Raw genomic sequence first — 14719 nt, forward strand, 5'->3', positions numbered from 1 at the left:
CCTGGGGGAATGTCTCAGAATCCAAACATGATTGTAAACTTCAGTTGCCAGAGTAAGGTAAAACAAATGGGGAAATCAATAACTTTAGCTTTAAAAATGAGTCTGGGGCTGGGAGAAGTGTCTGGTCAGTCAGGTTTGCTGATTGTTCTAAAAGCAAGCAGTAAAAATAAATCTAAAAATTAGCCATTTCTTATTTCCCCTTCAGGGCCCTCAAAAAGAAAAAACAAAAAACACCCCAAAACTTGTGAGACTTCCTGTTTCTGGTCCCGGGGCCCCACCCATCAGTTGCTGGGTTTTTTCTCTAACCTCAAGCTATGTGGTCAAGAGAGGCCTCAGTCCTTTTCTAGCCTGGTTCTAGACTGTCTCCAGAGTTCCTAAGAAGTTCTGGAGCATGTGCTCCAGGAGAAGGAAATGGCATCCGGCTTTGGGACTTCTACTGCTGCCCCATCTGTTCCTGGCAACCAACATTCAAGGTACTTTCTTCAGCTTCTCTGCCTGTGCTGTGCCCTGTAGGCATAGTCAGATGGAAAAAGGAATGTGGGGGGTGGCTCCATCCCGGAAGTGGGGCAGGATTTCCAGGCAGCAGATATTTTTGCCCTGGTGGCAGGGCTGTGGTGAGCTTGGGGAGCCTTCTTTAGCCTTGGAGAATCAGGCTCCATCTCCTTCCCCAAGAGGATGTGACAAAAATAAGACCCTGGTGAGATGGGGAAGTAGGCCCCTGGCAGTTAGTCCCAGTTTGTAGTTTATGAAGTTTTCTTGAGTTTTGAATAACAGGAAGCTCTACACTGGTGGCCGCCACATTTTATGCTCAGCCACGCTGTGCTCCCTGAGGCTTTCTTTGAGATCTCTATCTGTGCAAAGAGTTATGTACTGAGCAAAGGTAAATGATGTTGTCGTTGTCCCAGAGAGAGATCAAAATTGTGGGAAAGAAAACTTGGAAAGGGTTGCTCTGTCTAGTCTCTGAATGAGAGTCTGAGCAGAGGCTTCAGTATCAGATGAACCCCCAAACATCTGATTCAGAGTTAAGGTTCATTCGTCTGCCATACTGTTTGTTCTGGTCCCCCTTGTGTGCTGAGGGACTGAGCTAACTTTCCCTATGCCCTTACAAGTGGGTATTTCTCCTACAGATGTGAATGTTTCTTACAAAAGGTGAACTACTTGGTTTTCAGAGTGTTTACCATGTCTGCTGTTTCCTTAGACAATAACCAGCTTAAAGCAATTAAGAGACATTATGCCAAAGAGACATAACTGAAGGTGGCAAATTTTGCTCACTACACTGAGAAAGTCTAGAGACATGATGATTTCAGGACACTCGTGGCTATGTGGGCTCCATGGGGCTGACTTAACTCATAGAACACTCATATGACCTCGGGTGTCAGAGGTGGGGTGAAGTATTCATCCAGTGGTTGGGAAAGAGAGATGCCAGGAGAGCTGGAATATTTCAGGAGTTTCTCTAGACATGAGGTCGATGTGTCTAAACCTCTTCATGCTTAGATTATGACTATGGATGGTCATTTTATCCCCAATTTATGACTCCCCTGCCCCCATAACTACATTTCATCTAAATTTAACTTGGCTGTTTGCCATGAGGAAGGTGCTTTCTTATCTCTAGGTCTAAATACATGCCTTTCCTTCTGCCTAAAATTTCCTGCACGCTCCTCTCTCTAGCCCCTCCCTTAGCCTTTCATTATCACATGACTTCCTCCTAGATGCTTCAAGCTTCAGGTTATGGTTGGTGAATTGCTTGTTTGATCATCTGTCTCCTTGAACTCTGTGAGGAGAGGGACCTTGTCCAGTGCTGAACCTAGCACAGTGTCTAGAATATGGCATGGGCTCAATAAATAACCGTTAATCCTATGAATAAATGAGTTGAAAGAACTTCATTTCAGGCTATCTGTCCAGATCTTCCTGGGGATGTAGTAGTTCTCTCCTTCCTGGTCAGGGATGCTTTTGTAGAAAAACTTGAGAAGTATTTTTAAATCTCCTACTTCATCCCTCCTTAGACTTGAGTTTCTCAGCTCTCTGATCTCAGGACATCCTCACCACTACTGGGCATCCTCCTTGTCTCCCCACAACACTAGCAGAGTGTGGTGAGAACAGTATGTTCATAAGACTTGGGCTCTGAGTTCCATGCCACAGGATTTTCTATAAATCATAAAAGCTTCCCAAGTCTCAACTTTCTCAACTCTATTATGGTAGATGCTTGATAACCCTGTTTCTTCAAGGGGTTATTATTAGGATCAAATGAAATAAAGCAATTACTCTGTGATTGTGACACACACAATCTGAGACAGATAAGAGCCTGGAAGACCACTGCTCTTCTGCTGTCTATGTTTTTTTTTTGTTGTTGTTGTTTGTTTGTTTGTTTTTTGCTGTCTATGTTATGATAGTCATCTTTTATTTATTTTTTCAGGACCTAGCCACAAGACAGGGCTGCTGCACTGGCCCAGTTTGGGCACATTATGATACTTAAGAAACACAGTCCATTGGCCATAAGTAGTTAAGTGGTAACTCAAATTTCTACTTGTAGTCTTTCAAAAGATGTTAATGGGAATCCAATTTATAAGCTATAGCAATGCTTCGTACAGCCTCCTTTCCTGCCCTCTTTAGTCTTCTCAAACTTTCCCATCCATCTTCTATCCAAAGATTCTCACTTTTTTGAGCCTTAATGCTGTAGCACCCCTATTTCCTAAACCAACCTGAGCGGCCCCTGTTTATCTCTTCTTTCCTTCCCACCTTTTCAGTCCAAACTAGTCTTAAGTAGTAAGCAAGAGGAAGCTAAGTGGGAAGCAAAAATATGAACAATATTTATGACTAGTAGGAAGTTATGAAGAGAAGACAAAGAATATATTTTGTCCCTCTATTCATTCACTCACTTATACTATACTAAACCAAATGTGGGCCAGGTATTATGGAGATTCAGAGTTGAGTAAGACATGGTCTTTGCCTTTGAGAAGCTCACAATCTAAGTGACTGTGTGTCTCTCTTGTACTTTGGTTGTATGTTCTTTTTAGTATGTTGGGGGATACCCTGGACAAACAAGATCTCATTGTTATAAAGCAGACTCCATTCTCACAAGGAGAAAGGATGTGTCTTAGAACTGGGCCTGGATCATGACTTGAGTCTCTGTGCTCTGTACTCTTCATTCCTCATTGGACTCATCCTCATTTCCTCCTTCCCCAAGGAAGCACCTGGTAAGTTCTCTGGTCTAACCATGGTGCCGGGGCCTCGCTTTCTTATCATCACATGTCCTAGGCCAAAGACCCGGTTTTGTGTTATCTTTTGTCCATGCTTATGTCTTTTACTTTTAGACCTAGCCTACAAGTGAAATCTTCTTCAGGAGCTGCTAAAATGTTTTTGGATTTTAGGCCCCTTCTTCCACATTCTTCACTCTTTCAGATTCATTCCTACAAGATACATTATTAGTCTAGTCCTTATTTTACCACTGTTTTGGTAAAATAAGTTCAACAGGCAATTATTAAACATCTCAATAATTTGTGCATAGTACTAGATGTTATGGATACAAAAAATAATGTAAATAATTATAATAAAATAACACTACATGATATTTATTGAATAATTACTAACCTTCTAAGTATTATTCTAAGTATTTTATGTATATTAATTGATTATTTGTATTAATTAAATTGTATTCTAAGCATTTTGATTTGTGTAATTGTGAGTCAGGGTTACTCAGAGAAACAGAACCAGTGGGACACATATAAACACATAGAAAGAGACTCATCATGAGGGACTGACTCGTGCAATTATGGACACATAATCCATGTCATGTACTTCTCTGGAGAAGTCCCATGATCTACTATCTGCAAGACAAAGGCCTGGAAATCTACTGGTGTAGCTCCAGTACAAATCCACAGGCCTGAGAATACACAGACTCACAACTCGAATCTCCATGCTTGGTACCCTTCATTCTCAGTGGACTCATCCTCATTCTTCTTTCCACAAAGAGGCTTCAGGGAGGCTAACGGCGTATGTCCTAGTGCAAGTCCAAAGGTCCAAGGACTAGAACACTAATGTCTAAGGGTGGGAGAAGATGAATGTCTCAGCTCAAAGAAAGCAAATTTACTTTTCCTCTGCCTTTTTGTCCTATTTGGGCCCTCAACAGATTGGATGCACCAGCACTAGTGAAGGTGGTCATCTTTACTCAAATCTACTGATTCACATGTTAATCTCTTCCAGAAATACCCTGAAAGACACATCCAGAAACAATGTTTACTAGCTATCTGAGCATCCTTTAACTAAGCTGACACATAAACTTAACCATCACAAACTCTGTAAGATAAATACTAAAACAAAGTCAGAGAGGTTAGGTAAAATGCTCCAGTTACACAGCTAGTAAGTGGCAGGGCCAGATTTAGAACAGTGTAATTCCAAAGCCATGTTCTTAACCATCATACTACAATGTAAAATGAGTTAGACTCATAAGATTCATTTTTTGTCCTTAGGAAGCTTACAGTCTGGTTATAGAAGCAAGTAATAGACATTAAACAGATCATTTCAATATGATTTAAGTGCTAAGATACAGGCGTGTGCAGGATATTGTATCGTTCCTTCTTCCCTCCTCCACCATCTATGTGTAACAGTTCCCAAGAAGCCATCCTGGTGGTTGGCTGTGACTTCTCACTGAGATATAAAGTGGTTAACTGTGGGTTGCATTACCTTCCTAAGCATATGTCTGAGATTTGTTGGAGAGTCTGCCAAGAATGACCTAGGCCAGCAATTCTCAACAAGAATGAAGGTGGGAAGATTTGGCATTGTATGGAGACATTTTGATGATCATACTTGGAATGATGCTACTGGTATCTAGTGGCAGAGGCCAGGGAGGCTGCTAAACATCCTACAATGTACAAGGACAGCTCTCCACAAAAAGGAATTCTCTGCCAAAAAGTCACGAGTGCCAAGATTGAAAAACACTGACCTAGGCAGTCTATTATCACCCTTTCTCTTAATTCGCATGGAAACAAATAACAGAATGAGAACAAGTCTAGAATATATGTCTAGTGACTTTTAAATCCTGAAGAGAATCTCCTGCTAGACTGTATGCTCCAAGAAGCCAGAGACTCTGTCTGCATTGTTGGTATCAGAGCCTAGCACAGGGCCTGCCTGGCACATAGAGTCATTCTTCAAATACTGTTGCTTGGACTAAATTGATTATGTCAGAGAGACGATAAAGTATGGAATAGACCAATCAGAAGCACCGTGGGAAATATTACCTATGTTTGTCTGTGTGTGCTCCACGCATAGGTTAAATCCTCAGTAAATTGTAGTTGAATGGATAGATGGATGGTTTACAGGATTAATGACTTGAAAGCCCTGGGGACAGAGGCATTTTTATCTTTATTGAAAAGAATGCTTTTAGAAATGATAGACATGTGGAAAGTAAATAGCTAGGTATAGATACGCAGTTAAACAACGTGAGATTGCGTGTGACAGTACATGAGACCAGAGTCATATAGGTCATACTCCCTCTCCTCTACTCTTAGCTTCTTTCTACTGCCCTTTCTCAGTCTATATATATATATACTTATACATATACACCTCCCTCCACAAAAAGAATCAATAAACCTCCCTTCATCTTGTATCTCCTAGCTGTCATCTTTTCTTTCTCCTCGCCTTCACCAAATGAAGTTTGTTAGAACCGAGGCTTATACAATTTAGGGTACCCTTATGAAATAAAGAACAGGCTACAAAAATACAAATAGGAACAAAAATTGAATTTAGTTAGAAGGAGAAAAGAAATCCCAAAGGATCATAAGTTTTTTTTTTTAAAAAAAACCAACCACTACTGCAAAAATCACGAAAGCCAGAAAAATAACCAATATTTTTATTAATAAAATGGCCCCACGCTTCTATAACACTTTGCCACCGAATAACTCTGGCTCCTGTTCACACCGATCTTGCTTCTTACCTACTGCTGGAGAACGCAGCTGAACCTCGGGGAACACAAGCACAGGCAGGAGACGTGACTTGTCATCACTGTATTTGAAAATGTACTGGTAAGAGAGTAAGGGAGAGAGCTGGGGCCAGCCTCTGTGTTCTTTATCTTTATCACCTGGGGGCAGAACTAGATAGATTATAAGCAACATCCCCTGTCCGCATGCCCACTTCTCAAGCTCCAACTTACACTGAATTCCTGATCAGGGGTCAGGCTCTCTGATGAAGAGCATACTCACTGCTCCCAAGCAAAAATCTCTTCCTTCCTTGTTGCACCAGCCCAGGCCAAAGCCTGGACCATCGAGTAGCTCTGCCTTTCTCTAAGATGGGTCTCATTCTCTCATTGGCAGATCGTTTAGAACTTGCGGTCTCTGGCAGCAACGTGAGTCTGAAAATTTCCGGTTTGCCTGAGAGCTACCACTCACTCACATGGTTTTATACTACTGACCAGAAGATTGTGGAACGGGAGCATGGTGAGCCAAAGTACTTCAATACTAAATTTAAGGGCAGGGCCACCCTTGATATTCAAACTGGTGCACTGAATATCTACAAGGTCCAGAAAGATGACAGCAGCACCTACCTCCTGAAGATGCTGTACAACGCTGGGAATGAGAATGAATGGATGGTCACACTGATGGTGTATGGTGAGTTAGGGGAGCCAAAGGTCCAGCCCCCACTCCAGGGCTCTGGATGGACCATGGGGAGGCTTTCTGGGAATCATGAGGACTCTCCCCGGGAAGAGGACAGAGAAACCTCAGGATAGGCTTAATTCATATCTCCACTTGAGAATGAGCCTGGGCCAGCAGACCCCAAAATATATAACTTTGGGACATTTAAAACCTCTTCTGACATTAGTGAATCTAAAATTTGAAGAGAAAGAAAACAATAGAGATTATTTCCTCTCTATTCTTCATGCTGTCCTATGATCAAACCAAATCAGTTCTGAGCTCATCTGAATAACATATCTGAACAAAGATGTCATCAAATGTAAAGGAAGAGTTAGAAGAGATAAAGGATTGGGTGAATTCAGTGGTTCAGGAGGGTTTTTTACCTTTCAGAATGGGTGGGACAAAAACTTCCACTCATAGTGCTCGCCTAACCAGTATGTATGAAATACAGACCAGAACATTACACTTGGAGTCAGACAGATTTGGTTCAAGTTCAAAACCTGGATCAGTCACTTACTAACTGTATGACCTTAGAGAAAGATCTTAACACATCTGCCCATATGAGGTAAAGTTCTGTTGACAGCAGGTAATAGAAAACACTTTGTTATACCTTTAACCAAAAAAGGAGAATTTGTTTTTTAGAAACTAGGACTATTTAAAGCAATTTAAGGAGTTCAAAAGAGTCAAGAAGGGCTGAAAGGGAGGAAGAATGAGAACCAGGGCCAGTCCAGAGTCCCCAGCCTCTGGAATCTGTGGATTATGCCAGTGGATTCCTGCCACTTACATGATCTATCTCTCAAAGCCTATCCCCTGGTTGAAATTCTCCAGGGAGAGAAACTGATTAACCCAGCTTGGTTCAGGTATGTGATTTAAACAGTTATGGCCTAGAGATTCAGGTTATAAAGCAGAAATATGGTTCTTGGAGAGGCCTCCCTGGGGCTGAGGTGGGCAATTATTAGAGAAGAGGGGCTTGGCAAACATCCAGGAGAGCTGTGCAGATCAGAGACTTGGGTTCCTCATCATATCATGAGGATAATTATATCCTTTTAGGATGTCATGAGAATCAAAGTAGACAATGAAAGTGAAAATACTTTTAAAATGCTTAAACAGTGCAAATGAAGAATATTGTATATATTCACATCGCACCAGCCAGACGATCCCTGGAGTCTGAGTGGCTAGAATTCCCTCTCACTCACTTCCTCCGTGTCATATGACCTGCAAATTCAGGTAGTCCTGGGAACAGAAAAGATGCAAAGGCTCTTCAGTGGTTTTCAAAAAAAAGTCCAAAATTTATATCGTTTACCAATTTTTGTGGTAAATACTCCCACCACAGCCAACTCCAAGCTACTAATGATTTCACAACCAGCTTACAAAATTTCTGAATATTTTAAAATCCACAAACTGGCTTGACTTTGGTACACCTGCCCAAGGATAAGACCCTCAAGATGCAATTAGCAGAAGAATCATCCTTCAATCTGCCCAGCAATTTCTAACAGCTCAAAGGGGCATCTTGGAGTCAGACTACCCAAGCTGGCTCAGTCCACAAAGTGCCCAGTGCTGTGTTTCTCACCTTGAGAAATGCGGAAGGTTTAAGACTTGAGGCTAGACTACAGGAAGTACGAAAAAACAGTATGAAATTCTTCGTGTAACACAAGAGGAGTTCAGCAATCTGAGAAAGTTTTAAGGAGGAGATGGACCCAGAGGTTCAGGAAGCCAGGTGACAGTGCTTCCATTGCCACCCACAGACATACAACCCAGAGGCCAGCTCTGATCTGGTTAATTCTCTGCCACATTTTAATCCTATGCCATCTAAGCTGTGTTGATTCTGCAGGTGTTTTATCCTTGACCAGAAGGGAAAGATCCCAGGGGATTTCATAAAACAGTCTTAGCCAAGGAAGGGGCAGGTGCTGGGATTACCTCTCATCCCAGCTGGCTTTACAGCGACAGCCGTGAAGATGCTATGACCTCCAACGAGCACATAACCCTAACACGCTGCAAAAAGCACTTCCCCCTGGACAAGGCCATTTTTATCTTACTAACCTTGTGCTAGGTGGTAGAATCATTTTACCTAAGAGAAGGAAGTTAAAGGCGTTGATTAGTTTGCCCAATGTCACTCCACCAGAGCCCAGTCTAGGCCCCAGACTGGTCTCACTGCAAAGCTAGTGTTTTGGACATTCTATTCTCGTAACTGCTCCTTCCATCCACCCACCTATCCTTTTCATCAGATACTTACAGAATACCTGCTCTGTGGCGGGCACTGAAATACCAAAGTTAGCAGACACAATGCTGTGCATGCCTACTGGCATGTGCTGGGAGTTCCATGAAGTTCTTCTCTGCAGTTCTGCCAGAGTCCAGGAAATGCCTTTGCCATGTGTAGGGCGGTACCTCTTACCCTAGAACTCTTGCTGAATCTAAGTCCAAGAACTCTTGAAGGATCATTGGGCCAAGGTGACAGCTGTGGGCCATTGCTGGAGAAGGGGCCCTGAGAGACTCAGACAGTTGGGATATCAAGTTTGACTCCAGCTGAGCTCTTTACTAAAACTTTACTGTTCTTTCTGGCCCGTGGATGGGCATAACCCAATTTTGTTTCTGGGATGCACGGCTCCCTCTTCTGGATTCAGCTTAGCTTTGCCCCAAAGAGTAGCTATTCTGTCTGAAGCCTCCAGAGGTCAATGCTGCTCACGGGCTCCCCCTGCAGGGAACTCTTCTCCATGACTCTGCTCCTGCACCCTCCGGGGCCCCTCCCTAGCTCCCTGTGTACTTTGTTGGCTAAACTCTCGTAGCATAAATGCCTCATGGATGCATGAATCCATTGTCTCAACTTATCACATCTTCATCTTCAGATCCTGTACCGAAGCCCGTCATAAAAATTGAGAAGGCACAGGAAATGAACAACTGTTACCTGACTCTGTCCTGTGTGATCCAGGACCAGCCTGTAAACTATACCTGGTATCGGGATTCAGGGCCTTTTCCAAAAGAGCTCCAGAGGAGTGTGCTTGAAATCATTGTTACGCCACAAAACTACTCCCAGTCTTATACGTGCCAAGTCGGCAATCCTGTGAGCAGTCAAAACAACACGGTCTACTTCACCTCACCCTGTAAACCCGGTAAGAAATACTCCCAAGGGAGCTGAGGTAGGCACAGCATAACTTATGTTTTCTTGATTGAAGAAAGGTGAGGGGATCTTATTCAGCCTCCTGGCACCAAGCTAGGTGGAGAATCCCAAGGCGTCTGTGAGACATGGCGGACTTGGGTTCTCCTGACAGCTCTACCACCACCTCTCAGCAGGCTCACCTCTTTGTGGAGTCCGGTGGTGTTCTCATCTGTCAAGGGCGACAGGCACAGGGTCTCTGATGTCCCCTTCTGCCCTGCTCTAACAGTGCTCGGTCCTAGAATCTAAAGCCAGGGTCATTGCAGGGCAATCTGAGGGGCAAAAGGGCACATGGGGGCTCAGTCCAGACGCTGTCAGGCAGGAGCACAGAGAGGTTTCTGGCAGACAGCAAAGGGAAGAGGGACCAAATGGATGAGTGTGGGTGAGAGCAGGGGATGATTGGGCGTTAAGAGTCTGATCATAAGGTAGAGACCTTCTGTTCTTCCCCAGGTGTATGCTCCTGGGTTTCATGTTTCTGATTTCTCTGTCTCCTGGGAGGGTCCACTCATTAGAGCATCACTCCTAGCTCTCTCTCTCAAACCTTACCAGGTCCCATAGTTGGGTAGCTACAATTGTAGGTTTGGGAGTCTGTTATAGCTGGTATTAATCCTGAGATTGTCCCTTACTAGCTAAACAAATTACTTAGCTTCTTGAAGCCATGTCCTTTGGAACTAACAGACAAAATAATAGTTCTTATCTTGTACGGTTATGAGGATCAGATCAAACAACACAGATGACTACCTAGCACAGTACCTGTTAAGTCTTCAGTCAATGGTGGCTAAATTAGGCCCAATCCCTTCAATTCTAGAGACACTAGAGGTTTTGGGGACATTGTAATAAATTTGGATCACTATCTTCAGCATTCTGGATCCTGTACTGCCACACCCCTTAAATCACAGCCCTCCACGCCCTGGTATGCATATCCTTCCAGAATAACTCACACCCGTGGCACCAACATCCACCTGAGATCCTTGTCACGCCCAGTCATCAGGGACTATGGCCCCTGGGGACATTGCTCATTCATGGTCTTCCTCCGCCCAGTCTGCTCTTCCCATCTGTGCTGATTGCTTTGCCTTTGCTCCCGCACATGAAATACTGGGAAATGCAAGCTCTTCTGTGTTCTTCCCAGCTGTCTTCTTCTAGTCTTTCTTGATAAGCTCTTCTTTTCTGCCAAAACAGACCCAAATGACACTTGGTGTCTGACCACAAGACCACAAGTTGGCAGAGTAGTTCCAATCAACAGCATATCCTGAGATACAGAAAAAGGAAGGGACACAATCCTGGTCTTCTATAGAATGAAGGTAACTGTTCATCCACAGAGAAGATGGAAGCAGTAACACATCTATTTTTTGGAAGGGCTAAGCCCATCTTGTCACTTTAGAGTCACCCAAATTCTAGAAAAGCATTCCTAATTCCCCTTCCTTAATTTATTACTCTGCTCTCCTTCCCTCCCCAGCCCTCTCCTTCCCTATCTCTTCACTTTCCTTTCTATCTCTCTTTTCCTTTCCCTTTTTTCCTCTTAGTTGGCACAGGTGGTTAGTATTGTGGAGAAACTGGGAAGAGAAGTAGTCCTTCCTTCCCTAAGGTTAGTCACGCATAGTATTATATGGTCAGCTGCCTGCACCTAACGCTCTGCCCTACTGCGGAGCTGTCCAGGGCAGGAGAGTGATTCTTTCCCAGGCCCGGTGCCAACGGGTGCCTTCAAGCACAGGACTCAGTGAAGCTAGTGCCATTTAAGGGATTTCTGCACTCTTTATACTTTACATCTGGGGAGGCAGCCTGGGAAGAGGATGTCCCAGGCACACTGGGACCGGATTCACAGAGGAAACACATTTTCTTGCCCTACAAGCTCCAGTGCCAATGTCCAATGTCCCTGCCCCTTCTCAACACATTGATAGACACCTGCTTGATGTTTTCTTGTTCTTTCAGCGCCATCCTCTGGAGCAGATTGGACAGAAGCTTGGCTAGTGGTCATTGTAACCACCGTTCTTGGCCTCCTATGGACCTGAGATGAGCTTCTTCTAACTCAGGAGTGAAACTTCAAGGATACAGGATGTCACCCTCATCAGGACAGAAGCTCTGGCTCCATGGGATGGGGAAAAGTGCATTGTTCAAGTATCGACAAAGATTAGCAAATCAATTTTTTAAAAACACAGTAATATTTTATTTTATATCCCCTAATTGTTTCCCAACACACCTGTTTAGATACACACACATTCTTCCCAACCAAAAACAAAAAAAGCGCAAAATGTATTATGCAATTTTTTTTGTTTAAATAATTATTTTATATAATTGCCAAAGTGGTTTCCCAAAGTTATCCCAAACCTGTTGGACAAGGCCTGTTCCATTAGCCTGGACAAACTGGAACTCGGAGATACAGTAGGGGAGAGCTGGGACCACAGGCCCCGGTGCGTCAGCCCGGCAGAGGAGTTCACTTGTGCCGTCTCTGATTCTTTCTGCCGCATCAGCGCCAAACCTCCTAGGGTTCCAGCTGTCAGACTCCTCACCTCTTGAAAGTTCTGGTCTCCACTTAGTGGTTTGCCTTATCTGGCCTCTCTGAGGAACATACTTGCTAGATTTGTGGGAACGTGGGGTCAGGCTTACTCTCCCAGAACTGAGCACGCTGATCTACCACATAAAGAGGGCTCCCCTCCAGCCTTTCATGGGGAGCTCAGTTTCTCCTCCTCTTCTTTTCTCCATTGTTGCCGTGTGGGCGGCTCTGCAAGTCCTAGACATGTCACAGGATCCCAAACAAAACAAAACAAAAACCCCTTCAAATTAACTAATGCTCTCACCAGCTCCTTCCATCATAGGAAGGTAAAGGCCCCAGGCCCACCGCTGACACAAACCTGGAACGTCTGCTAGATGCTCCCCTCCTTTAAGTCTCCTTATGTGAAGGAAAAGCTGGGCTGGGCTAACAAGATAACTCACAAGTCTAAGTATTGGAATACTGATCTGAGTTCTGCTGGACTAACTTGTAAATCTAAGTTTATCAGTGTTGGTTTGCTGTTTATGTTTTTTGCTAGCCAGCTGGGATTTTCAAAGATACATATCTGGCTTTGGAATGTTTGTTGGCTGCCCCCCTGCCTCCACTTTTGTGATGATAATGCTGCTAAAGCTGTTCCATGCCTATTGGCTAAATACCCCAAGCTTGTACTTTACCCCATAAAACCTCATGTGCACATCTTGGAGGTGCTCAGAGCTTTGGAGCAGAAGCCCCTCTGAGCCCGCCGGCGTAATACATCTGAGTACTCCAACCCTCCGAGTGGTGCTTCTTTCTTGACTGGCCTGTCGTTTCTGTAACACTTATGCGCCTTGAGCTGAGAAGGTCACTAAAGGATGTTCTCCCCTTTCAGCAAACTGCCCCACCACAGACCACTTTCTTTTTACACCAAACCGGCCTTCCTACCCCCTCTCCTCATTGCCTCTGGGGCAGAGACAGTGCTGTGTGTTCACCAAATCCTTTCATTTTCCTCCTGGACTTTGATGGCTCATTTTATGTGTCTACTTGCTGGGCCACAGGGGTGCCCAGGCATTGGTCAAACCTCATCCTGGGTGTGTCTCTGAGGATATTTCTGGATGAGATTAACACTGGAATCAGTAGACAGGAGTACAGCAGATTACCCTCTCCAGTGTGGGTGGGCTTCATCCAATCAATGAAGGATTGAAAAGAACAGAAAGCCCCACCCTCTCACAACTACAGGAAGACTCCTCCCACCTGACTGCCTTCAGGCTGGCACAGCTGGGTTTTCCTGCCTTGGATTTGGACTGGAACTACACCATCAGCTCTCCTGGGTCTCCAGCTTGCTGACTCAGCTCTTGGGACTTGTAAGCCTCCACAAGTGCAGGGGCCAATTCCTTATAATAAATCTGTATGTGTGTGTGTGCGCGCGCTTGTGTATCTCGTGTGAGTGTGTGTGCGCTTGTGTATCTCGTGTGAGTGTGTGTGTCTGGTATGCTATTGGTTCTATTTCTCTGGAGAACCCTGACTAATACATCAGCCAATAGAAAAACTTCCCCCAGCTTCCTTTTCATCCAGCTGGGACCCTTTACCTGGGTTTTAGCCAATAGAAAGTGGATGGAATTGATGTGGAAATGAGGGACTCAAAAGTCGAACCGCATAATGCAAGGAGCCTTGGATCCAAGCTATTGCTTGGAAGGCATCTGTCTGGGTTGCATTGGGCGTGCATGATAAAAAAGATTGGGTCCTATTTGTTACAACAAGATACCCTCAGCTCCCAAAGACACCCTCCCTCTCCCTCAGCCCAGCCTGCAGTCCTATCCCAAACTCACCTCTGATCAACTTGCATTCTCCAGTCAGACCATCTAAGTCTCCTTTCTGTCCATAACATCCTTCCTTTTTCCCTCACTTTTTTTTTGGCAGAGGAGGAGGGTTTGTGGGGGGAAACATAGACAAACAAACACTTACGCACATGTACACACACACACAATAATGGAATAAAAGAGCATTTCTCGAGGAAGTAATAAGAGGCCAGAAATGTCATTTTATATCACAAATCAGCATATTCCTGGGCTTCTAAGGAATAGGCACACCTCTCTAGGCATCATGCTTCTACTGGTTTTAGTTGCTTGAAAACTTGCAGCAAATCCCACCTTAGACAGTCTGGGTCACTGGCAGCAACGATTCTCTGCCTCTTCCCATCCCACAAGGCAATGCCAGATACATAATATGTGGGGCTCAGTGCAAAATGAAAATGTGGACCCTTTGTTCAAAAAGCAGGAAAAAAAGTGCCATTAAATGTACCAAAATAAAGCTTTTTCCTTTCTTCTACAGCCTCTCTCTACTTGGGATGGTATTTTTAAATCTGTTAATTAATGTTGTTCTAGCTAAAGGAAAATCAAAATTTTTAATTGTTCTTATGAATTTTACTGGTTATATTGTGTAATGTCAGTTTTGAATGAAATACCAGAACATTTAATTTGT

At 44.0% G+C, this 14719-nt stretch overlaps 1 protein-coding gene across 1 annotated transcript; it reads left to right on the forward strand.

Moving 5' to 3' along the window:
- Positions 1-290: 290 nt before the first annotated feature.
- On the forward strand, positions 291-12035 carry CD48 (CD48 molecule). Its single transcript, XM_006173947.3, has 4 exons — positions 291-473; positions 6306-6599; positions 9467-9730; positions 11704-12035. Exons 1-4 carry the CDS (start codon positions 392-394, stop codon positions 11781-11783), a joined length of 720 nt encoding a protein of 239 aa, XP_006174009.1. The 5' UTR covers positions 291-391; the 3' UTR covers positions 11784-12035.
- The last annotated feature ends 2684 nt before the right edge of the window (positions 12036-14719 follow it).

Source organism: Camelus ferus, chromosome 21, assembly GCF_009834535.1.
Source record: "Camelus ferus isolate YT-003-E chromosome 21, BCGSAC_Cfer_1.0, whole genome shotgun sequence".
NCBI classification, from domain to species: domain Eukaryota; kingdom Metazoa; phylum Chordata; class Mammalia; order Artiodactyla; family Camelidae; genus Camelus; species Camelus ferus.